At 43.3% G+C, this 26,629-nt stretch overlaps 1 protein-coding gene across 6 annotated transcripts in view; it reads right to left on the bottom strand.

The window, feature by feature from the left end:
• LOC106565894 (ephrin type-B receptor 2) overlaps positions 1-26,629 on the bottom strand; it is a 172,385-nt gene that overhangs the window by 66,718 nt on the left and 79,038 nt on the right. For all 6 annotated transcript variants that reach the window (XM_045691728.1, XM_014133558.2, XM_045691727.1 and 3 more), the window contains exon 3: positions 21,294-21,978. In XM_045691728.1, coding sequence (XP_045547684.1) covers positions 21,294-21,978 — 685 coding nt within the window. The remainder of the gene's footprint in view (positions 1-21,293; positions 21,979-26,629) is intronic.

Below are 26,629 nucleotides of genomic sequence, written 5' to 3' on the forward strand. Positions count from 1 at the left end.
GCTGCACCGAGCCCACCTAGTCACACACACACACACACACACACACACACACACACACGCACAAGTGTGCACACTAACATGCATGCAAAGTGTGTCCCATAAAAAAAATATATAGATATTTTAAGTCATGGTCATCATGCTAGGATGTACTTCCTGTATAGTATTTCAAAAAACAGAGGTTCCCTGTCCACCTATGATAAATACTGCTAGACCTGTCCAGTTTATACATATCATTTTGAAGTATTATGTTGGCGAGGAACCACCTTGGCCTTTTGGAGAGCGAATCCAGTTCTCAGTCATGGACAAACAACTTTCAGGAATGAACCCTCCTGTACTTGATATTGCATGCATAATGTCAGTACAGGATCCAAGCCTCACAGAGCTGAAGAAAATAAATCACTATTCCACCACTGCAGAACTCAAAACGTCCCCTATCATGTCTCCCATATACACTTTATTAGATACTTTCATTTGTCAAATGGGTGTTAAAAGGATCCAGTGATTCATGAAAATGTGTGTAAAAAAATGCAACAAGAGGTAACCACCAAAACAAGATTCCACCTGGTATCTCATCTCACACTGAGACTTTAAACAGTGCACCAGGAGACATGTGCACACACACACACACACTGTTAAATAACAGCTAGCTCCCCTAGGCCACTACACCTGCATCTGTCTGAATGGCTTGTTCAGAGGTGATTCATTTCAAAGGTTTAATAGCGCCTATTTAGGGCGGGAATACATTAAATGGCCCAATCATGGATCCAGAGTGAGGTGGTGCCCTGGCAAATTTACACTGAATGAATGGATCAACTAATTAGCCTTTAAATATGTCATTAATTCATGTAAAACAAAGGAAGCCTCTGCTATTCATCTTGGTGCTCTAAATGTCTTCCACCCTCCATGACCATGTCCTTAACCCAGTTACAGAAGGGGCCGGGCCAGCCGGGCATCCCTCCATTTGTCCTAATCAATGGAGCCTGTTCAATCCAGACCTAGGGGGTCAGTGAAATGAAGTACCCCGCTCGCACTGCAGAAGGTTGGGGCCAACATAGACTGGGCATGAGGGAGATGAGCATGGCCTCTGTTGTCATGGTAATGCTGGCTAGCCGAGCCACCGCCACTGCTGCTGTCTCTCCCTCCCTTCCAGTCCCCTCATTCTTTATTTGGCAGATCCAAAATGGCTGCACAGTGGAACAACGGCGTTCATCCAAGACACTGGAGCAAATATACTCCAAAATTAAATATACACATTTTCACTCTTCATTTTCACAGAGAGGATAATACCCAGGTGGAATGGGAGAAGGGGTGTCCATATCGGAATTGTTTCCACAGACAAAACAACCCATACGTCTCATAGCCAACTCATTACGTAACATAGCAAGCATCAACAATGCATGCAATCAGTGGTTTGAGGTCAGTGCGGTAATCACTGACCTGGGAAACAGAGATATGATCCAGAGGACCATTCCCCAAGGCTGGGAGAGCCCATAATACAGTGCCTTCAGAAAGTATTCACACCCCTTGACTCTTTCCACATTTTGTTGGGTTACAGCCTGAATTTAAAATGGATTACATTTAGATTTTTTTCACTGGCCTACACACAATATCCCATAATGTCAAAGTGGAATTACGTTTTTCGAAATGTTTCCAAATTAAGAAAAAATGATAGGCGGAAATGTCTTGAGTCAATAAGTATTCAACCCCTTTGTTAAGGGAAGCCTAAATAAGTTCAGGGGTAAAAATGTGCTTAACAAGTCACGTACTGTAATAAGTTGGATGGACTCTGTGTGTGATAATAGGTTTTAACATGCTTTTTGAATGACTACCTCATCTCTGTACCCCACACATACAATTATCTGCAAGGTCCCTCAGTTGAGCAGCGATTTCAAACACAGTTTCAACCACAAAGACCAGGGAGGTTTTCCAATGCCTTGCAAAGAAGGGCACCTATTTGTAGATGGGTAAAAAAACCAGAAAAAAACCAGACATTAAATATGGATCATGGTGAAGTTATTAATTGCACTTCGGATGGTGTATCAATACACCCAGTCACTAAACTCAGTTGTGTTATTATTCTGCAATGTAGAAAATAGTCAAGTCCAAACTTTTGACTGGTACTGTAAATCTACTTGAAAAACTAATGACAAGACCTGAAAATCGTTGAGCTTGAAGAATTTGGAAAATAATAATGGGCAAATGTTGCACAATCCAGGTGTGGAAAGCTCTTAGACACTCATAGCTGTAATAGCTGCCAAAGGTGCGTCTACAAAGTATTGACTCAGGGGTGTGCATACATATGTAAATTAGATATTTCTGTATTTAATTTTCAATAAATTTGAAAACATTTCTAAAACATGTTTTCGCTTTGTCATTATGGGGTATTGGGTGTAGATGAATTTGATCCATTTTTAATTCAGGCTGTAACACAAAATGTGGAATAATCAAGGGGTATGAATGCTGCCTGAAAGCACTGTAAATATGCAAGTTGGATTGTATTGTAGCTATGGATCTACAGATGACCTACTGCATTGATGGGTGTAATAAATAACCACCCACTGCTATAGGACACTGTAGACCTCCTGTTTAATGATCAGATATTGCATAATAGAGAGATTGGGTATGGTGGGAATACACAGAGTGGAAATTAGCTTCAGACTGGCAGGGAGGCCTCCTCCTGCACCTGGGTGCCTCAGAGATGGGGGAAGGAAGAATTGGGAGTAACCATGCCTGCCCAGCTGCTTATCCCCCAGCGTCACCATGGCGACTGGTGGTGGAGGATGATGTCTGTCATCATAAGGAAAACAGAACATGGCTCATTACTGAAACAAACACATTACCTCCCCTGATGCACACGCGCATCGCACACGCACACACAGTACAGGACCCATATCCTCCACTGCTCTAGGGTTAGCTAGCTTTCCCCTGGCACTCCTCTGAGCATTCCACTGCCACAAACCTGACATATGCATACAGGCTGATACAAATCTCATCGCTTACATTAATACTGAAGTGATGAAAAGGTTATAATACAAATATAATGTGGATTTAGACAGGTGCATTTCCCAGAGGTTGGCCTACTGTATCTTTGCTCTGTACTGGTGATGCTGGTACACCTACATCAGCTACAGTATGTGTCCCTTCTGAGGAGACAAGAGCATTATACATTTTCTGCACCAAAAAACAGCAGTTGGGTGATCACAGACGATAAGTCATGTACCCCCAGACACAGACAGACAGACAGACACACACATGGCACACGTACGCACACACACACGTACACACACATGCGCACACACACACGTACACACACATGCGGACACACACACGCACGCAACACACACACACACACACACACACACACACACAGAGCATCAATACAAGTTTGCTTCAAAAATCCTGTTTTTGTGACAGTGAAAGGTCACTAAACCAAAGTGGGGAGTAATAGAACTCCGGGCGATTTTGAACTCAGCGGTGGCCTGCCTGCCTGTGCAGAGTAGACTGGCGGATTAGTCTTGGGTTCCTGGAGGCAGTGGGATTATCTAAGAGAGGCTGGTGGGGGTCGGGAGAGCATTGGGCTCAGAGACACAGATCCCTGTCCGGAGTGTGAGAAAAGATGGGAGGGGTCAGGCACGGGGAGGCTGGCCACATGACAATTACGTGAAGGGCATCCATCCACGACACACAGACACACACACACACACTGTAGACCCCAGCCTTTCACAGATAGGGAAATACTGCAGGAATGAAGAAAACAAACAAGAGCAAATCCCTCTTTCAGACCAGCTTATAGACAATTTCATGGGCTCTTTCCATAGATTGCATCAGCAAACTTTCATCAACGTGTTGGAATTTTAATACCGAAAGTCTAATCTAATTGGTGTCACAGGAAGAATTTGAGTGTTCTGCAACCAAGTAATACCCCAACCCCTGCACTCACTGTCATTTTGTTGCTCGACAATATAAGTAAATATTGAGGAAGGCTGAATACTGTTCCAATGGCAACACAATGTTTATTGCATTAGATTAGATTAGATTTATTTAATTAATTCTCATAGTCGACAAGACTGAATTATGCAGAATGCACAGTTACATTTAGACAATCCGTAAAAAGAATACTACATTCAATTTAAAAGGTTCTAGCTAACAATAAATTACAGTTTAAAAGTCACATTTGGTTACACATTTTGAATGTGTTACTCTATTTGTCCTTGCATTGAAGCTGGACAGTTAGATCTGGTTTCGGAGGACTCTGCCAGTGCTGTCTCCTCATCTCTGTGGTAGGAGATCATGTAGACAGTGGTCAGGTTGGTGCATGTCACTGACCAATCTTACTTTTGAGCTGTAATAACATATGAAGTACACTTGGAAATTAGTTTTGGGTCTCTTCCAGGATTTAAATGCTTTTCCTCTGAAAGGCCCTATTAAGAAGCTGGTTGTAGAGGCCAGAACTAGGGGCCTCCTGAGAGGTCAAATACCTGCTTATCAGCACACTTACAGTTTCTGCCCAGACAAGCTCAATTAGCCAGCACTTAGACTGTGTACGAGAGGGCCACGTTCTCAGCACGGGGACTATATCAACAGAACCAGGGCGATGACAGACAAGCCTGGCCCACAAAGACCTGATTGTGACTGGCTATGAAAGCCCTGAGTGTGGACAGAGAAGAAGGGAGTACTTGCTCATAAGGGACTTAAAGAACAAGAGACAGATCTCTGTCCCCTCAATGTCTTTAGTTGATACAGTAACAAAATAAATACAGTAACTTCAGGATTAGGTCAAAATTCAAGATTCAGATGAGAAAAATATTACAGTTATATTATAAAATACATGTACGAGATGAAAATACAAAAGATACATGTTTCTTCAGCCTGTAAGAATAACCAGTGCTCATTCATCGCATCTCACACACACACACACACACACACACACACACACACACACACACACACACACACACACACACACACACACACACACACACACACACACACACACACACACACACACAGCAAAAGCCCAAACTCTCTTCACTTCACTGTCAGCCAAATCAAGTGCTTCCCAGACAGCTTCCAGCAGTCGTTTCACAGGAGAGCTGCTTTTCAGATGAGCAGAGATGGCTGAGGTGTCTGAAGCATCTGGGCTTGTAGGTCTCTATTGCTTTTATATTACACTCATCTTCTTATTGTCTGTACAGATCTCAGGTGCCTAGGACGACATACAAACATTTGTGTTGAAGCTTGTCCCCGTTCCTACAATCTCTAACATAGCCATCAATGAAGTCCAATGGGGAGCCCCTATTAGGGACACTGCTCAGTCTCTGTCCTCCTCCCCAAGTCAGGGAACTGAATTTGCCCAAAGGCTCCTGGTCTGAACCTATGCAATCTGATTGTGAAATAGATTGCTTATGTAAACAACATGTGGTTAACGCACTGCGTCCCCAAATCAATAGGTGACATGGTATATTGGTAACAAGGTCACGAGGAGGTTTTGTCCAGGCTGTATGGTGAGCAAGTGACATCATCCCAATCCTGTGCATGAGGGTGCTTATTTTACATGAAGATGACTTCCAAATGTGTTCTCAAGTGAGAGCTTCTTTCCATGGAGAGTGAGATATCCCCTGCTGCATTTGAGAATGTCACACTTATCCAGTGTCAAGGTCACATGAGTGCCCCCTAACGCAACACATACCACATGATATTCATTGTGATCACATAATTATTCATAGAATTTAGGGCATTTATATTTCAACAAACTGAATGATATGTTTAACTTCTTTGGGATGGGGGCAGTATTTTCACAGCCGCATAAACATACCCGATTTAATCTGGTTACTACTCCTGCCCTGAAACTAGAATATGCATATAATTAGTAGATTTGGATAGAAAACACCCTAAAGTTTCTAAAACAGTTTGAATGGTGTCTGTGAGTATAACAGAACTCATATGGCAGGCAAAAACCTGAGAAGATTCCATGCAGGAAGTGCCCTGTCTGACAATTTGTTGTCCTTCTGTTGCATCTCTATCGACATTACAGCATCTGTGCTGTAATGTGACACTTTCTAATGCTTCCATTGGCTCTCTAAAGCCGCCAGAAAGTGGAATGGGGTGTCTGCTGTCTCTGGGCAAAGTATAGGACAGAGTTTGTAAGTGGTCAGCCTGGGGACAGTGAGACTGGAGATGCGCGGATAGTGACCTGAACGCACTAACAAAACGGAGGTATTTGGAGATAACTATGGATTATTTGGAACCAAAACAACATTTGTTGTTGAAGTAGAAGTCCTGGGAGTGCAGGACAGCAAAGGTAATCCAATTTCTCGAATAGTAATTCTGAGTTTAGGTGACCCCGAAGTTGGCGGATGTCAAAATAGCTAGCCGTGATGGCCGAGCTATGTACTCAGAATATTGCAAAATGTGCTTTCGCTGAAAAGCCATTTTAAAATCGGACATAGCGATTGCATAAAGGAGTTCTATAATTCTTAAAATAATTGTTATGTATTTTATGTATTTTATCATGAGTAATTTAGTAAATTCACCGGAAGTTTTCGGTGGGTATGCTAGTTCTGAACATCACATGCTAATGTAAAAAAGCTGTTTTTTGATATAAATATCAACTTGATTGAACAAAACATGCATGTATTGTATAACATAATGTCCTAGGAGTGTCATCTGATGAAGATCACCAAAGGTTAGTGCTGCATTTAGCTGTGGTTTGGGTTTATGTGACATATATCCTAGTTTGGAAAATGTCTGTGTGATTATTTGTGTCTATGTACTCTCCTAACAATCTAATGTTTTGCTTTCGCTGTAAAGCCTTTTTGAAATCGGACAATGTGGTTAGATTAACGAGAGTCTTATCTTTAAAATGGTGTAAAATAGTTGATTGTTTGAGAAAATTGAATTGTGGTATTTTAGTTGGTTTTGTATTTCACGCCGTGCGATGCCATTGGCTGTTGGCTAGGGGTTCCGCAGGCGGAACGGGGTTCCGCTAGCGGAACGTCTGTCCTCAACAGGTTAAGCTCTAGTACGGAGATTGAGCAAGTGAGAAAACTTTTCAAAGTTTTGTCTTGTCTTAGCGGTGTGTGAAGCATCTAATCTAAAGGTATGAGTGCAGCCGTTGGGTTCCCAGTCTGAGTGTCCCTGCTGTGTGCTGTGATCAGAGCTGTGGCTGGTCAATAATGTTAATGTGTCTAGTCCTGACTGAGTTCAGCAAACACATTCATCAATGCCCTCCATTAGCACTGAAAAAAAAGTGTGTCGTGTGGTGTGTGTGTGTGTGTGTGTGTGTCTGTGGTGTGTGTGAGCGTGCATTCATGTGTGTGTGTGCGTACATGTGTAACCCATGCTATTTCAGACATTCACAAACATTTTCACAAAACAAGACAGTCCCTAACTTCTTTACACTATGTAACGGCTGTCGTATAGAGGGGACCAAAGCGCAGCGTGTTGAGTGCTCATTATGATATTTATTAACTCAAAAACACTAAAAACAAAATAACAAACGCCAAACGATCAGAATAAAGTTTTGTCAGGTACAGAGACTAAACAGAAAATAACTGCCCACAAACACAGGTGGAAAAAAACCCTACTTAAATATGATCTCCAATTAGAGACAACGAGGACCAGCTGCCTCTAATTGGAGATCATCCCAAAAAAACAACAACATAGAAATAGAAACCTAGAATTTAAACATAGAAATAGAAAACATAGAAAACCACCCAAAAACACCCCCTGTCACGCCCTGACCTACTCTACTATAGAAAATGACATCTTACAAGGGTCAGGACGTGACAGTACCCTCCCCCCAAAGGTACAGACTCCGAATGCAAAAAAAAAAAGAAACCACAAAACAAAAAAGGAGGGTAGGGAGGGTGACAATTGTCTATGGCGGCTCTAGTGCAGTACCCAGAACCTTACCATCCAGCAGATTCTCCAGCAGCGGAGGTGGCTCCGGTTCGGGGCGTAACCTCCGCTCTGCCCGCAGATCCCTCTGCTTCTGTACCATCGGACCGTGGATCGTCGTCGGATGAACCGGACTACAGGCCGCCGCTGGAGGCTCCGGACTGCGGAGCGTCACTGGAGGCTCCGGACTGGGGAGCATCGCTGGAGGCTCCGGACTGGGGAGAGTCGCTGGAAGGAGAGTGCGAGGACCAGGCACAGGACGTACTGGGCTGTGGAGGCACACCGGAGGTCTGATGCGTGGGACCGGTACAGGTGGCACCGGGCTGATGACATGCACCTCAGGGCAAGTGCGGAGAGAAGGCACAGGACGTACTGGGCTGTGGAAACGCACTGGAGGGAGAGTGCGAGGAGCAGGCACAGGACGTACTGGGCTGTGGAGGCGCACCGGAGGTCTGATGCCGTGTGGCTCAGTTGGTAGAGCATGGTGTTTGCAACGCCAGGGTTGTGGGTTCGATTCCCACAGGGGACCAGTATGGAGAATTTTTTTAATGAAATGTATGCATTCACTACTGTAAGTCGCTCTGGATAAGAGCGTCTGCTAAATGACTAAAATGTAAAAAACGATGCGTGGGACCGGTACAGGTGACCTGGCTGATGAAACGCACCTCAGGGCGAGTGCAGAGAGGAGGCACAGGACGTACCGGGCTGTTAACCTGTTGGGGATAGGGGGCAGTATTAAAAAACGGATAAAAAATGTACCCGATTTAATCTGGTTACTACTCCTGCCCAGTAACTAGAATATGCATATAATTATTGGCTTTGGATAGAAAACACCCTAAAGTTTCTAAAACTGTTTGAATGGTGTCTGTGAGTATAACAGAACTCATATGGCAGGCCAAAACCTGAGAAGATTCCATGCAGGAAGTGGCCTGTCTGACAAATTGTGTTTCATCTTGGCTCTTTTTATTGAAGACTGAGGATCTTTGCAATAACGTGACACTTCCTACGGCTCCCATAGGCTCTCAGAGCCTGGGAAAAAGCTGAACGATATCGAGGCAGCCTCTGGCTGAAACACATTATCGCTTTTGGCAAGTGGCTGATCAGAGTACTATGGGCTTAGGCGCGTGCCCGAGTCGACCGAATGCTTTATTTTCTTTCGTCTGTTTACCTAAACGCAGATTCCCGGTCGGAATATTATCGCTTTTTTATGAGAAAAATGGCATAAAAATTTATTTTAAACAGCAGTTGACATGCTTCGAAGTACGGTAATGGAATATTTCGAATTTTTTTGTCACAAATTGCGCCATGCTCATCACCCTTATTTACCCTTTCGGATAGTGTCTTGAACGCACGAACAAAACGCCGCTGATTGGATATAACTATGGATTATTTTGAACCAAACCAACATTTGTTATTGAAGTAGAAGTCCTGGGAGTGCATTCTGACGAAGACAGCAAAGGTAATAACATTTTTCTTATAGTAAATCTGACTTTGGTGAGTGCTAAACTTGCCGGGTGTCTAAATAGCTAGCCCTGTGATGCCGGGCTATCTACTGAGAATATTGCAAAATGTGCTTTCACCGAAAAGCTATTTTAAAATCGGACATATCGAGTGCATAGAGGAGTTCTGTATCTATAATTCTTAAAATAATTGTTACGCTTTTTGTGAACGTTTATCGTGAGTAATTTAGTAAATTCACCGGCAGTGTTCGGTGGGAATGCTAGTCACATGCTAGTCACATGCTAATGTAAAAAGCTGGTTTTTGATATAAATATGAACTTGATTGAACAAAACATGCATGTATTGTATAACATAATGTCCTAGGAGTGTCATCTGATGAAGATCATCAAAGGTTAGTGCTGCATTTAGCTGTGGTTTGGGTTTATGTGACATTATATGCTAGCTTGAAAAATGGGTGTCTGATTATTTCTGGCTGGGTACTCTGCTGACATAATCTAATGTTTTGCTTTCGTTGTAAAGCCTTTTTGAAATCGGACAGTGTGGTTAGATTAACGAGAGTCTTGTCTTTAAAATGGTGTAAAATAGTCATATGTTTGAAAAATTTAAGTTTTTGCATTTTTAAGGTTTTTGAATAACGCACCACGGGATTACACTGGCTGTTATGTAGGTGGGACGATTTGGTGCCACCTACCCTAGAGAGGTTAAACATAGAAATAGAAAATGTAGAAAACCACCCAAAAACACCCTCTGTCACGCCCTGACCTACTCTACTATAGAAAATGACATCTTACAAGGGTCAGGACGTGACACACTAATTCTATGGGTTGGGAGTTTGTTGGCAACTCCTAGAGTCTGAACCTCTTTCGCTATGGCTCTGATCTCGCTCTTTTCCCTCTTGCCTATGGAGAGAGCGCCCACGAAAGAAACCTAGAGATATTGAATGTTGTTAACATAAATAACTTACTTGAAACAATGTTGTGGAATACATATTTACTACTACAGAAGAATCGATCGCATAGATAATCAGAGTGAGCTGAACCAGAGGGGAATTGGGACACATTTTCATTTGATGTTTATGAAAAGAGAATACTGATGAGTTCGTTTTATGCTAGCTAAATTCTATGCCTGTTTTGATGAATAACTAAAGTGTACATGATATTTACGATCTAAAACCAGTCAGGATATTGACAAAAGCATTTATGCTTTTGAGAGTGACAACTTTGGAACATTTAGCATTTAGCATTTGCTATCACTACATGTGCATTTCTTTGTAAGAGAGTGATTGAACAGTAATGGCGCTCGGCTGTAGTTGCCTTGTCGCAGTGGAGAAGAATGTGGGTTTTGAAACACAATCAGTAAAATTATTTTGAGACCGCTACATGTAAAAAAAAAACTATTATAACAGAAGAGTTACTAAAACGTTGTTGTTAATAAAAGTAAGAGACTGAATAATTTATTATTCTCTATGTTCAGTGCAGACTGGTTTTTGTACCCTCCTTTTGATTCGACGGCATCAGCATCACCTGCTATCTTCTGCAAACTACTTCGCCATCTACAGAGGCTCATCATCTACAGCTTCAACAATCATCATCGTCGTCTCATTTTTATTGAGGGACATTTGACTGGTACATCGTGGTAGGAACTGAACTGAGATAATTACGTACACTCATTTCATTTTCACTGGGTACCCAGTTTGTAATATTTTTGATTACTGTATTGACATGGATGTATTGTTGTGAATGAATGGTCATTGCGGTTATGATACTCTGTTGATGTGCAATGATCTTTGAGCATAAAACATTTAAACAGATTTCAACAGAAGATAAACTTTAACTTCAAATGTATATCACTGGGTCCTTGCAGTATTGTTCATTTAGTAGATATTGAATGGTTTATTTCCTTGCCTTATTAGATGACATTGCTTTAGATACCGGTCTCCTTTCAAACATAGACTGTTTTCACATCATACCGACTGTAGCAATTCTAAAGTAGTGTACTTCCTACAGTGTGTTACACATGCATGAGTGTGTGACTGTGAAAAAAGGGTTCCAATGTAGAACCCAAGTTTTCCAATAAATTGAGATTGATCAACTTGACTTTTCATTATTGCACTGTGTCTGCATGCAGAGATATAGCAGAGATATACTATATTCAAAGAGAACACATAATGATGTGGCACCATGATACTGTAGATAAAACAGTTTAAGGGATTACCAGTCCTATCCTCAGTTGATTTATAGGATAATACCACACCTTTGATTATCAACTGAGCATATCCCACACTGTGTCGTTATCATACTGGTGATAACCTTAAACTGTGGGATACTTAACAAACTGGATCATAGCTCACTGTAAGAAGAGAGGAATCCAGTCCACTGCCAAGTGTGGTTTAAAGATACATCTATCATGGGCACTTCCTCTACAGACTCCTCCTCAGACTTGACTAAGCGAAGCTGAGCCTAGCCTGTTGGTTTCACCAAACGCCTTAACATCACAGTCATTTTCATACTTGGCTCGGAAAAGTAAAGAGGGGAAGAAGAGAATCAAAACAACCTCATTAATAACCAGGACTAATGTTTTCCAGACGCTAGCTGTTGTAAGCAGGGTTATTTCACAAAGAAAGGATGCCCATGTCCTGACAAGAAGCAGGGCAGTCGTGGTGCGTCGAGACGGTGCCACACAGTGTCTGTTGGCACCAGGAGGAAACAAAACAACCCCCCTAATTGCCAGTTAACAGGCAAAGACCCTCCCCCATGCACGCTGCCCAAAAAACTCTGCAAGGATAGCAGCCTCCCAGGCACCGATACAGTAACTTGCCAATCCAGGCTTGATGGTAAACAGTGGTTGGTGGTTCATGTCCAAATGTCGTGACAGCATGGGAGCGGGGGAAAAGCAGAGCCGTGTGTGATACAGTGTTTACCCAGCAGCCACTCTGGCTCACCTCTGAACCTCTGTCTCTCCTCAGCCTGAAGCCAACGCCCTGTGGCCTTCACACTTTACATGCCATGGTGTTACACCATACACATTAACATGCAGCACACACAATGGCTGGTCTGGCTGGGCAGCTCACACAGCACAGCATCTATTCATTAGACTCATTCCAAGGCACTGTGTTCTTCTAGGATGCATTCCATGCTTCCTTTCAAATGAAAAGTATTGGTTGGTATGGGGTATTGACTGGTATGCTATAAAGAGGTAAGCTACCACAAAGATGCATTGTCCTATTTTTTTGTTGAGATTATCAGTGCACTGAAGGTGTATGTAAAGCATCAGCTTTGGACAATGTGTAAACACACAAAGGTATTCTGAATGTCATGGAATATGGAGATTCTGTGTTAGCTGTAAGAGGAGAATACAGTCAAATGGGCACCCAATATTTACAGTATTGACACACATAATGTAATTCACTATGAAGGATTTCCCCTCTCTTAAATTAAAGATGCACTACGCAGAAATCGCTCTGCCATTTCCTTCCTAAAATTGTATTCGTTTGTGACAAAACAAGCAACTATAGTGTAGAGAATCATTGCACCATCTAAACCGCAGTGAAATATATTTTCCATAACCAAAAATATTGTATTTTCAGATGTTTGAAGCTGGCGTGCAAAACTGGACGTAAAAGATGCAAAAATCAAAACTTAAGAACGGAAAGCACAGAAATAACACACATAGAACAAATCTACTGCTTCTTAGACTTCCGTTCAAAGAGAGTGATAGATCTATAACTCACATTTCTATGTGAATTTGGTCAGGTCGCCAAAAAAGTTACATATTGCAGCTTTAATTAAAGCTGCAGTAGGCTAATGTGAAACAAAGGTTTATGTAACAAATAAAGGCACATATATAGCAAATTACTTTATGGGCATTAAAACAAGCACAGTCTCCTAGCATTGCATGTGAACTAATGCTGGAAAACTCACAGAATGAAAAATATCACACTATTCATGTCATTCGCGTATTTCTATCATACCTCCTGCAATGTAGGTTGTATAAACAGAGAATCCCAAAAGGTAATTATGGTGCACAAACTGAAAAGAGAAGAAAAGTTGAACAAAGAAATCTGGTGAGAGAGAATTCCTGCGCATATAAACTAGGGCGCTCAACGTGTTGGCTAAAACATCCTAACTGACTAGATAAGGATTACTGAATTGTGCAATTCCTTTCATCCTTCAAAGAAGGGATGAAAACATTCCTGTATCCTTTAGATGAACCCATTTCTTCACCAGAGTCGTAAAACAAAAAATGTGTATTAGCGTTCGATCTTCCAGCCAGCAGCTACGGGTTTGCACAGGGGAGTGGAACAGCTCATTACATTGGGTAATTTATTTGCTTAGTCGATGCCCGAGGGCAACTAAAAAAAGTTGTACATGTTGAATATTCTGTAACTAAAGCATTTACACAGCTGGGTTGTCCCCCAGAGCTACTGCAGTAGGACTCCCCTCGGCGGGAGGCTGAGCGCTTAACCAGGCGACTTTCCCAACCGGAGCCCAGCAACATGTAGACTACCAAAGTTCAGACGAACACCCATTGCTTTTTACACAAAGATAGAGTAAACTCTAGACTCTGTGACATGCAGAAGGCACAGCTAACTCTGCTGGGACAATATAGCAGGCCTATGTGCTCGAGAGTGTCAAATTGAAGGCATCGCTACCTGCCATGGCCAAGTGGAGTAAGCTGAGTCTGAGAGAGACTTTAATACAGCCTGTTGATCAGAGAGTAATCTGACAAAGCAAATAGAGAGTAATCCTCCTGAGGTGTGTTTCTGGGAGATTGGAGAGAGCTTAACTTTTAGATGAGTGTATTCTATTTCAAACTCAAACACTGCCGGAAAGTCTCATGGGAGTGATGACAAAAACTTTGTTATGTCAGTCCAACTTTTGAGTTTACACTAGCAGATGAAATTCTAAACATCTTGGAATCTAATTCCCAAGAATAATAAAGCCCTATATAAATGGCTTGATTTTTCGGAGGGTTCTTCAAACACTGGGATAAGCCAAATCTGTCTTTAGATAAAAGAGGTGAAGGCCATAATCACCCCGCAGAGATTCAGTGGGGTTATGGAGAGATGATGCCCTTGAAACCAAGGATACTACTCTCTGTCTGTTGTTGTTTTCCTGCTGGGCTGTAGCAGTGAAATTAAATGTTAATGGTACATTTTATTTTGGTCTTCCTTTGGGTATGGCTCCTCTTACTCTACGTTCCATCTTTGTTCTCAGCCGACACCATTACCAAATATAGGTTCAGCATTGTTTGGCTGTATACATCAAACAGAATACACCTCTCTACCTAAAAATGTCAGTAGAGCACTTAACTCTATTGTGGAGAGGAGTAGCGTTTGCGCTCTGTAAGATGTCTTCATTTTATCCTGCTCTTCAAGAAGAAAGTGCTGACATGCTCTAGTTATTAGTGATGTCACAGAGCAGTGAGGCGTCCAGCACTGATAACCCAGCCAGGAGGATTGAACCATCCATAGCTTTTCATGTTTCCCGTCTCTCCCTTCACTCACTCCTGTGTTTAATCTTTAAACACCTATTGAACTTTAAAAGAGGGGAGATCTTTGTTGGCGGGTTGACGTTCTAATTTTAAAATCCATTATAGTTTTAAAACTGTCTCAACGACTAAGGAAGATATTCCTATTCTCTGCTCTACAATACTGTACTCTATAGCAGGGTTTTCCAAACTCGGTCCTCTACATTGAACGCCTTTATGTTTAGTGTAACATCATGCCATGAAAGATGTTCCATGAGATTGGATGACAGCACGGGGTGAAACACAATCTGGGGTTTACCCTTCAGTAAGCGACTGGGGGTCAATTGTGTGAGAACAACTGGGCTCATCTCTATGACACTATGGCCACATAACACACATGGTACATTCATTAGCCCTATGTCCGGAATGGAGAGCAGCTCTATGTCAGGAATGGAGAGCAGCTCTATGTCAGGAATGGAGAGCAGCTCTATGTTAGGAATGGTGAGCAGCTCTATGTCAGAAATGGAGAGCAGCTCTATGTCAGGAATGGACAGCAGCTCTATGTCTGGAATGGAGAGCAGCTCTCTGTGGACTTTTTAGAACAGACCAACTGTATACAAAGTATTCTGCATGATTTACTGTATACTGTATGTCTACAGTATAGTCTTAAAATGTTGACTCGTGTACTGACAAACAAGGTCGCTTCAACTGTAGCTCTTATTTTGAGGTTTTGTCAGTCAGACACAATCCATCCCACTTCCTAGTTGTTTGCTGATGGAATTCAGTGAAGCCTCTAACAGGACATGAATGAAGACATCTGAAGGAGCACATGGGGGCTTGTATGGAGAAGGCGCCGTCCTGTCTCAGTAGCAAAATGGCTTGTCCAGTAGGAAGGCTGTCTGAATCAGGGGTTGTAGGGGTCATTCTCCTATACCTCTCTCACACCAGACCATCAGACCACTGTCTGAAGCATGGGGGACCCAGGGCCAGGAGGGGCCACAGTGTCGAGGTGTTCAGAAGCAGAGCCAGGCACTGGGTAACCCTACTGCAGGGTCAAGATAAAAGGAGCGCTGTGCAGAAAATGGTCTGGACACATTGCATTCCAGAGATGGTGTGGGATAACAAGGACAGACGAGGGATTGGAACCACCGCATGAGGAACCATATCGGGTAGGACCCAACACATGCACGGCCATATGGAACAGGTTTACATGGCGAATAGGCCGTGATCTCTGAGCTGGAGGCGATTCGCAGACATCTCACCTGGAGTTATCACATTCCTATGTGATGGATGTGTTTGGAGAAAAGGGGTGATTCCCTCTGTGTGTGTGTGTGGGGGGGGGGGGGGGGAGTAAATGGTTACTGCTCTGTGTAGTCTGCTGTTTAGATGTGTGCTGCGCTCAAAGAGACAAAGACAAAGACAGAGAAAACACCTGGTCAGGCTGAAATCCCATCACAGTTGAGAACAAGGAATAAAGGAGTGTGACTGCTCCGCAGAGTCTCTGTGGTTGGCTAAGACATGTCCCACAGCTCCAATGTTCCCCTTCTTCTGCTACACTATCTTCCACATGTTCACAGACCACACCATCGACCTACAGTATAACAGCCCCTCAGATCATGAGCCAGACCTTCAATTGAAGCATCCATTTGAACAAATCAACTAGTATTTTGTATGGTATTTGTCAGTCAAATACTGTGATGAATTACAGTACATACTGAGTGGATGTAAATGTAGATTCCTTACGCACATACTAAAATGATTTAATCTGAGACAGTATAATCCCTTTATATGTAAAGGAAACGATTTTAAAGATTTTTCCGTCTCTCAGAATCCTGTGCCTTTGTTTGCACACAGTGCAGCAAAAGCCTTGAGGGGGTGTGTTTGTTTTGCGTTTGCCTGGATCTAGAGCGCAGGGGAGAGGTGTCTACGTGTACACATGGCTGTGTATTCCCCACGTGTGCTGTTAGTCAATTAGAGCTATTATTAAAGGCAAGGGCATCCTGGGAAATAAAAGCAGGCGCAGCAGAGGTGTGTCTGTGCTGTACTGATTTCAACCATTAAACCCTCTCTGGATGCAGAGCCGGGAATTCTGTCAGTGGGTTAGGGAGTCATTTCCTGGCTTGAAGCTTCCCCCCTCCTCTCCTTTTCTTTTTCCATGCAATCATGCTATGCCATCCCAGGGCCCACCTTCCCACTCAATCCCCTCTAACTCCCTTTATCTACCATTACATTTGACTGAAGGATTACTAAAGCTCTCCTCGTTAATCTTCTTGCCTTGGATGTGGAACAGCAGAGCTAGCATCAGGCAGCTCAGCCCACACTACTGACAGTACAGAGACCTCACCACATCCAAGAGGAGGAGAAAAACACCTTCCTGTTCCTCCACAATCAGCAACCAAGCTCACCATTACTAATTCTTGATACTGACTCTTTCTGATGGTGCATTATTGAATGTTTTGAATCTGTGAGCAGTGCTGAATGTAGCATGTCCATCCCGTTTCATCATGGCCTCAGTCTGAGACAGTCTGTGAGCTGACATGCTGTCTTATGTTTCACACTGGGCTTTTCTCTGCATGTCATTGGGAGAGAGACCATGTAGTCTCCTGTTCCTCACATTTTACACCCTCAACTGTCATAGATGTCAAGCAGAACTATTTGTTGTGGTGTGTTGAATGCTTCCTTTTATATCTGTGCAGCGGGACATGCCTGTGTAAACTACGCTGGTGATTTTACAGCATTCCCCTTCCTCAAACGACACTAGTTAAATAACTACTGGGTTATTTAGTGCTGTTAGAAACGATGTTACTGTAAATGTGACTTTTGCGTCTCTAACTGAACCTGCATTACTCAATAATATGAGACACACTCCCACAGTCGAGACCATTAAAGCCACAATGGCATGGGTTAGATGATCAGATTACAATAAAAACCACACATGGGCATTGTTAGGAAGCTGTCCACCCTTGACCATGGCTCTCATTGTATCCTTCTAGAGAGAGATAGAGTATTTCAACTGAAAGGCAAGGACGAACAGAACCCCATGTGTGTCTCTGTGGTGCACCATCTCCTGGAGCTCTGAGGGAAATCAGATCTCTCCTTTCAGGGCCCATTCTGTTCAAAGACCCTGGTGCGGTTCAGGTTCATTTACTCCCGGCACTTCTATGAGAAGTAACTTCATCTGGTTAGTAAGACGATCACGGAAAAATGCCCTGCAATTTAAGCAATAGCGCTGTCTATTGTCAATATTTTGACCGATTTCATGTCCAAGTGTGATTAGGGCCCTGCCAAGGATTTAATTGATACATGTTTAATTCCAGGTTTTGTTGCTGAGGTATTGGAACAAAGCGTCACATTATTAATAAACGAGCAGGACAGCTCTTTCATCTCGGCTGTTATATTATTTTCGGTCTGCGGTTTCATAATCCTCTCTGAAAGAGGATAGTGAAGACTCCCTGAGAGGGCATCTTTCACAAATCAACTCATTATCTAAACATGAGCAGGCAAAAGCGCATCTTTCATAAATAAAGTCATCACTGGCCACAGTCTCACACTGCAATATCAACTTTCAATGTGGAGAAAGATTACACACGTCGATTGATTGCAGGGCTCGATCAAAAATCTAAAAGGATTACCATACAATGGGCAGACCGCAAGTAATAATTTCATCTTTAATGATTTTATTTTCTTCTTTTGCAGCGCATACATTTCTCCTTGTATGCACTGAGTCTCATGACTATTGTATTGGCTCTGCCAACGTTTTGCTGCCTGCCACAGCTCCTGCTCATAAAGCTTTAATAGTCCGCTGAGTGTGGCTATGTGATCAGTGAAGACCTAGCGAAACAAAGAAAAACTGAAAAATGTTGGCTTGTGAACACTGGGAAGTGATGTGTTTGTGTGAGCTTTGGCCTCACACACACTCTCTCAGTACAGCAAAGGGGATGATGAAGATGAAAGACTGCAATGATTTAAGCTTTTCTTCAGAGCAAAGCACCTTGGATGGCTAGCCTCTGTGATTAACTGATTCTTCCCCTGTTGGAGAAATAGGAGAATGATAAGGAACTGGAAGGTGAAACACTTCCACCGCCCAGCATTCTAACGGTGAGTGATTGAAAAATGTGCATTTCCATTGAATGGCTATCAATTTAATTGTATAATCCAGTTTCACACAAAAGCACAGTGATTGAGAATGCCCATGAGACATTCCAATCCGCCAACGCAGTGACTTACATGTAGGTCAAAAAACAACCAGATTCGTGTAATTATGCAGGGGTTTCAAATTAGAGCAGCTATCCTCCGTGTGCCTCTTATTGGTGCGTATTCCTTAAGGAGGGCCTGTGCATGTCCTCATTAGCAGTCATTGATCAGAGGTACTGTTTGTGAGGAGCAAGACGGGCTATCGCCCATCGCTTTCCCTCCTCTCTGCAGAGCCAGAGCTGCTGGGGGCTAATTACAGAGGCAGCAGTACACAGGTGGGTGTTTTATTGTGCCTGCCGGCTGGCTGCATTGCTGTGTCAGCGTGGGCCCTGTCTGCAGGCTGCAAGCTGCAGGCTGATACTGCCCCGTTCTGCTGTTAGCCATCAGGCTCTCTGAGCACGTCCAGCCAATACCACCTGCCGCGGGGCGGACGGGCGTAGCAGCACAGGTGAGGTTGAGCACAGTGATGTTGTGAAATGGTAAATCGATCTGGACCTCGAGTGATTCCAGTCGAAGAGAAGAAAGGTAGGAGGTAGGCGTTTGGAACAAATACTCTCTTGTCCTTGTATATGAAAGACATACATTTTTGGTGTACCCAGTGGGTGTGTGTGTGGAAGCTTACTGACTCAACACTGCATTGCACCTAAAGCGATAGATGCTACTATTCAGCTTTGATCTTATTTTGGCTATTTGTGTTTTCTTTAGAAACAGTATCAATACACTTATAAACTCAAATCAACTTCAACCTCCACTGTGAGAAACTGAAATATGAACCTCTTTACAACCTTTTCCATCAGAGCTGGAATATGGAATGAGAAGACCTATGACACAATGATTCAATGTAATATATTCACACATCCTTCATGCATTAGCATTACAGCTTCCCATGAGGTAAAGTCATGCATTTAATAGAATTCTCCCAGTCAGGGAAATGGTTTCTATGCTGTGTAGATTTGAATGGACATGTAAAAGGACATCTACTACACTGTGTAGAGCAGGGTTCCCCAACTGGAGGATTTCATTAGGCCCCCCAAGTTTTCTGAGCAAAAAAGAATACAATTTTTAAAATGTTTTATTGTTGGACATAAAATACTGTACAAACACCAACAAATCAGCTACAAATTATTTTAATTTTGGAAATCCCATGGATAATAGAGAGATATTGTCACGCCCTGGCCATAGAGAGGGTTTTATTCTCTATTTTGGTTAGGCCAGGGTGTGACTAGGGTGGGCATTCTATGTCCTTTTTTCTATGTTTTTGTATTTCTTTGTTTTGGCCTGGTATGGCTCTCAATCAGGGATAGCTATACATCGTTGTCGCTGATTGGGAGCCATACTTAGGCAGCCTGTTTTCCTTTGGGTTTTGTGGGTAGTTGTTTCTGTTGTGTGGTTTGCACCTGACAGAACTGTTGGCGGTCATTTGTTTCTTAAGTTGAAGTGTTTCGTATTATTAAAACTTCAATATGAACACTCACCACGCTGCATCTTGGTCCCCTCTTTCAGACGATCGTTACAGATATGCAGTATGTGATTGTGTAAGCATGGTTTGAAATGATTATGTTTTAGTAAAGTATTATATCTGTTTGCGATTCTTGTGGTCAATTTGCAGTCTATAAATGATTTGTAATCACGTTCCGGGCCGCCTGACATCCGCTCGGGAAAAAATTGGCCCGGGGCTGAAGCTAGATGATGATCCCTGGTGTAGAGTGTTGAAAGTAATAAATATTCTGAAGGAAAAGTCTCTCCCAGCTATGACAGACCTATGTGATTGGAGTCCAAACACCGGTGGTCTGACAGTCCTCTCCTTTAGAGTGCTTTAGAAATGAACTAGACATGTTCTATATCTGCCAGCTTCAAAAGAAAAGCCATATTCTGTCATACAGTACATAAGCCATAACCTGAAGCACATCTGTTACATATGTGAAGTAATATTCACCAGTTTGTTAATGGAAAAGCCGTGGAGGGATCATTCATATGAAAATGGGACCGTAGAGCCAACATGTCCTATCCACTGTGATGTGTGATCATCCCATCCTCCTGTTTACTTATTCAATATACATGGCCATATTTTAAAAGCTTACACTTTCTGTTCATAGGGAATAACCTGATCCCTAGAGCAGCATGAAGTGCAGAATGCAGACAGGTACGGTATTATTCTCTGCTGTTTGGATTACTCTTATGAATCTACAGCTGACTAGGTTTGTAAGGTTAGCGTGTCTATCTAGTCTGGCTAACAGAGTTATAGAGAGAGGGATGAGGGTGGCCCTTACCTCTACACACAGTCCCGTTCTCCACAGCCTCGTGGCCAGCCTTGCACATGCAGCGCCCGATAGGCACCATCCACTCGCCATCCCCGTTGCAGTAGAGCTTGATGGGCACGTCCACCTCCTCCCCGTTGGGGATACACACGCCACGCGATGCCACTAGAGAGGTGCTCTCCGCCCCCGACAGGGTTTCCTGGAACACAGCCCCGTTCTGGATGACGCGGGCACACTTCCGGTAGAAGACTCGCACGGCGATGAGTGACATACAGCCGCCGTAGTCCTGGAAGGCCAGGTAAAAGCCGTGTTTGGACACGGGGCCAAAGCTCCGCACCTCTGTGTTGATCTTCATCACCCGGCCACCCAGGTCCACCTGGGAGAAGCTCTCGTCGGCTGCGATGGTGTCCACCTTGATCCAGGGGTTCTCCATCCAGGCCGGGGACACCTTGTTGGCCGTGTCGGAGTCTGACTCATAGTAGTACAGGTTAAAAGTCTCTTTACAGGAGCCGGGCACGTTGGGGATGGAGCTGCAGTCTCGCACGGAGAACTTCATCTCCACGTGGATGCGCTGTGCACCCCGGCGCCGGATGTACTTGGTGCGGACCCAGTTGTTCTGGTTGTTGTCGAACACATTGCACACCTGGTAGGTGCGAATGGTGTTCATGTTCTCGTCGTATCCACTCACCTCCTCCCACTGTGGAAGAAGGACACAGAGGTAAAGGGTTACTCAAATGTAGACACAACATACACTTTGATAATATGTCCCTGTGTTGACCACATGCTGACCGTATATTTTGAATGGTAGGTTTAGTAACACATCAATACCTCCAATTCTTTACCTCTACCTCACACACAACCCAATGGCAAGTGTACCCAGCATCATGGCTACACTACAACCTAACCATAGATAAAGACAGGGCCATCCCGAGCAGCAGCGGTCCCAGTCAGGGTTGAGATTACAGTGCAGGAGATGGGGAGTGTACATTATGGGCAGGGTGTAATCTGCTCCCTAACATTGTTTTGTTGGCACAGAGGTAGGCCTGCAGTGAGAGGTTGTCATCATCAGTACCCGCTGGAGATCCCACTTGGCTCCCTGCATGAACCTGGCCTGTTTGTTTCTCTCGACTCTACTCTAGGACAGGACCATGCATTATTTAGCCAGTAGAGAGCAGGTGTTAAACTCTGCTCATTAGACAGCCAGCAAGGTATTATAGTGCCGCCTCCTCTCTGGCTCCTCTATGTCCTCTGGCCAAATACAAAAAAGGAAACTATTTGCATAAAGTCACTGTCGGAAGAAGCTCTTCAAGGGTAAGAAATACAGGAAAAACAATCCCCCGGTCGGTCTAAATAATGAGAAAAATAAATCCTTCTCTCCAATGCATGGGTGATGCACCCAATTTTCCTGTTTTTGAATTACAATGTGTTATTGAATACTACAATAAGCAAATCTCCAAATTAGTCCAGCACCAACACATCAGTTATTGTAAATGAAACAGATCAGTCATTGTACCTAAACACATGCATGACATGAATTTAACCCTAATCTGAGTCCCACTCCAATGAAACATAGAACTGGGGTAATCACATTACACAGGTCATTATCTGCAAACAGAGAGCAGATTTCACTTTGTGTGCTAGGGATACTTTTCATTTCAACACACACACACACACACACACACACACACACACACACACACACACACACACACACACACACACACACACACACACACACACACACACACACACACACGATATAGTAAAGCGTTCATATGCAACCTCTGCTGTTACTCCAATGGACTCCAACCACTGTGACCTTGACCTGACAAGTTCATCTGAAGAGAAAGCTTTTCTTAACACCAAAGCCTCTTCACACTAGTCAGCTGCACCCCGTGCTGCCTTTACCCCATACCCCTCTTATCCCTCTTCACTCTTCACTTCACAGCTGACATCATTTCCTAAATTACTACCCACTTAACAAGGATTCTGACAGAGTTTTGACGGGTAAGGAGGAGCGAGTCAGCCCTCATGTTTAAGACCCACGTTCTATCAAACACTCACAGACTAATTACAGCTTTTCTTCTTTATTCCCATTTCCATATTATTCTCTCCAGACAGACAGACATCATACCACATTTGTACAGTTCATTAATAACAGTTGATTGATGTAAAACCTTTAGTAACTGGAGGGATTTGAAGGAGAAAGGTATGAAGAAAATGTATTATTGTAATACTGGCACTAACTCAAAACTATTAAGATTGTGTTTGTAGACAATGTTTAAAGAGACCTTGGATGTGTTTCAACCAGATGGTAGCTATATGTCTTCATTTTGATGACACACATCTACAAATCTTTTAGAATTACGAGAATGTATCAGATATGGTCCATTAATATGCAATAAAAGCTACTCATTAATACTGTAAGTGTATGAATGTTAATGTTGACCAAAATGGGGGGCCTTGATTTACAGTTAAGAGACATTCTGGGAGGGGGAATGTGTTGGTCGTCCCATCTATTCCCCATCCAAATGGACACAGCCATCCAGGGTCATGGGCAGCCATTGACCTTTCCACCTCCATTCACAGAGTGACACTCTTTTCAGACAGAGGTCGTGGACCGATTAAACAGGAAAGGACAGAGTGTGACGTTCTCTTGTGCTGAGCCCCAAGCATCGCTCCATCAAACTTAAACAATGTGAACTGGGGTTGGGGGTAGGGCGGTAGCCACTAATGAGAGATAGTGACTACAGGAAGGGGGAATAGGGCCAGGCTAAAAAGACCCCAAACAAATGTGTTTTGATGGAGGGCCCCTTTTAGTCCTGTCACGGCTTTGCTGCCCTGCTTTCATCAGAGCCAGTGGAGGGAAGCAAATGGGGCATAATAAGAGGCCAGCGATCAAGCGCCGAGTGTGAAATAAGAAGAAACGTCTTCATTTTCACAGCTTTTCCTCCCGGTACTATAGTGGGAGTGAGGCTGCAGGGCGGTCATGTGTTAGGTAAGGTGGTGGAGTTGATTGTGGTGGGGGGGTGGAGGAGTTCATGGTGGGGTTGGTTAAGAAGGATGAAGGGCTCTTTGAGGAGGATGGGAATTGTAACACTAACTCTCTCTCCTTTGAGATAGTTTTTTACCACACACAGACTTGTTTATCTGAGTCCAGATCTATTGAGAGGGGGACCATCACGACCACCATGTAGAGTATCTTGACTGGATGTACTGTTGGCTACGTAGCTGGATGTATGCTATAAAGCAGGAGATACTGTACAATGTATTTAAAAATCAAATACATTATTACTTTTTCCTGTATGCTTGATATCAGTCAAAGGCATCATTCAAATAATAATTGAATTCACAGTTACAACATCTGTCCTACGTGAACAAACCTACTGGTAACTGCCAAAATAAAGGAAATACCAACAAAACGTGTCTTAACGCCACGAGCAGCCAGAACAGATTCAATGTGCCTTGGCATATATTTTAAGTGTCTGGAATTCTATTGGAGGGATGCGACACCATTCTTCCACAAGAAATTCCATAATTTGGTATTTTGTTGATGGTGGTGGAAAACGCTGTCTCAGGCGCCACTTCAGAATCTCCCATAAGTGTTCAATTAGGTAGAGATCTGGTGACTAAGACACGCACACACAAACACACACAAACACTTTAAACCCCCTATGCTCCTTTGAGACCCCTCTTTTAAAGTCACTGATATCTCTTCTTCTAGTCATGGTAGCCAAAATAATGGAAAACTGGTCAGTTTTAAGCATGACCCTAAACATGATGGGATGTTCATTGCTTAATTAAATCAGGAACCACCCCTATGTGGACGCACCTGCTTTCAATATACTTTGTATCCCTCATTTACTCAAGTGTTTCCATTATTTTGGCAGTTACCTGTATATGTCAAGGTGAAACACACAGAATCAAGGTATTCTTTCATAGCACTGCATGAGCTTCCATCTGCTGAAACACAACATTAATTTATGGACATAAAGAGCTCACAGACTGAACAAGTGAGAACTTGCAATCAACAACACGCCAGAGGAGCTGCTCTCTTCAAGGTCCTGTGTTCTGGGGTCACACACTCACATAAAGGAGCTCCTTCTAATGGGGTGTCATCGGCCCTTAGTGCTCAGAGGTTGGCACCCAAACATAAAGAGGACCATCATAAGTGGGGCGCCAAAGTGTCCAGGGTCGCATCTATGGTCTTGAGGGTCGTACCCAAATATAAAGACAGTCATTACAGCGCTAGCGGTGCAGAGCACTGTGCATTCTGCTGCACTGCTCTACTGAGTGTGAACGGGATGAACAATGGGTTAGGCAATTGTTGGCCATCTTTTAATTTCAGCTAAATAATGAGTTTAAATGCCACTTATCCTCTTGACTCACATTAATGATAAATGACCTTAGAATGAAATCTGATGAATGTGCTCTGTATAGCTATGCAGTTTGGAAAAGTACACAATGTGTGAACTGCCAGCCGCTTACTGTAGCTGTATGAAATTATAGAGCATGCTGGACTCAGAGAATGAGGTTCTGGATTGATAACTCCCAGGGCTGCCAGCCACTCCAGGATGGGGTTAAAGTTCAGCTGACCTTCAGTCTCCCTGACAATGTGTCTCTGCTGTAAAGCCAAGCAGAACACACTGTCAGGGATGAGTTATAGAGTAGACTAACACCAAATCACAAACTATTCCCAAAAGGAAGCTTTTTGCTACATTAAATGATCCAAAATAAAGTCTTTATGGTCTCTAGTATGGACTTTTGTGTCTAACTGAACCTCCTTCCTGGGGTGGAGTGGGCTGGCAGGGTGAGCGGCCTCCTGTGCCATTTACATCATTCAAAGGCCACAGTGGCATGCATGACACAACATGAAATGTGTACTTCAGTTCTCACGTCTTGTCATTACAGTATGAGGATCGACCCAGGATGGCTGAAGCATCAGAGAACAGCTACAGACATACAAAACATTCCAGCACTCTGCCACTGACAACAAGTAAATAAATAATTCACATGAAGAAGAAAGAATCCAATGGAAATCTCCTGGGGCCAAGTTGTCCAATTTGCAGTTGTGGGAAATCTGTTAGAGTAAGAGTGCTGTGCCCTAAGGGGACAGGGCAGGACAAATGACACCCAGTCTCTGCATTGAGTTACAAAGAGGGGAACAAAACGAGCCAAGTACTGCAGGAGTCCCAGCCACATGGAGGGCACAGAGAGAGACACACAGAGAGAGACACAGGGAGACATGAGTAGAACGGTCTGGTGCAGTCAACTTCAATTACCATTGTCCATTTGTTATGTTCAACATGTAAAGTTAGACAAACAAGCTTCCTATTGATGCTTTAATC

This window comes from Salmo salar, chromosome ssa12, assembly GCF_905237065.1.
Source record: "Salmo salar chromosome ssa12, Ssal_v3.1, whole genome shotgun sequence".
NCBI classification, from domain to species: Eukaryota; Metazoa; Chordata; class Actinopteri; order Salmoniformes; family Salmonidae; genus Salmo; species Salmo salar.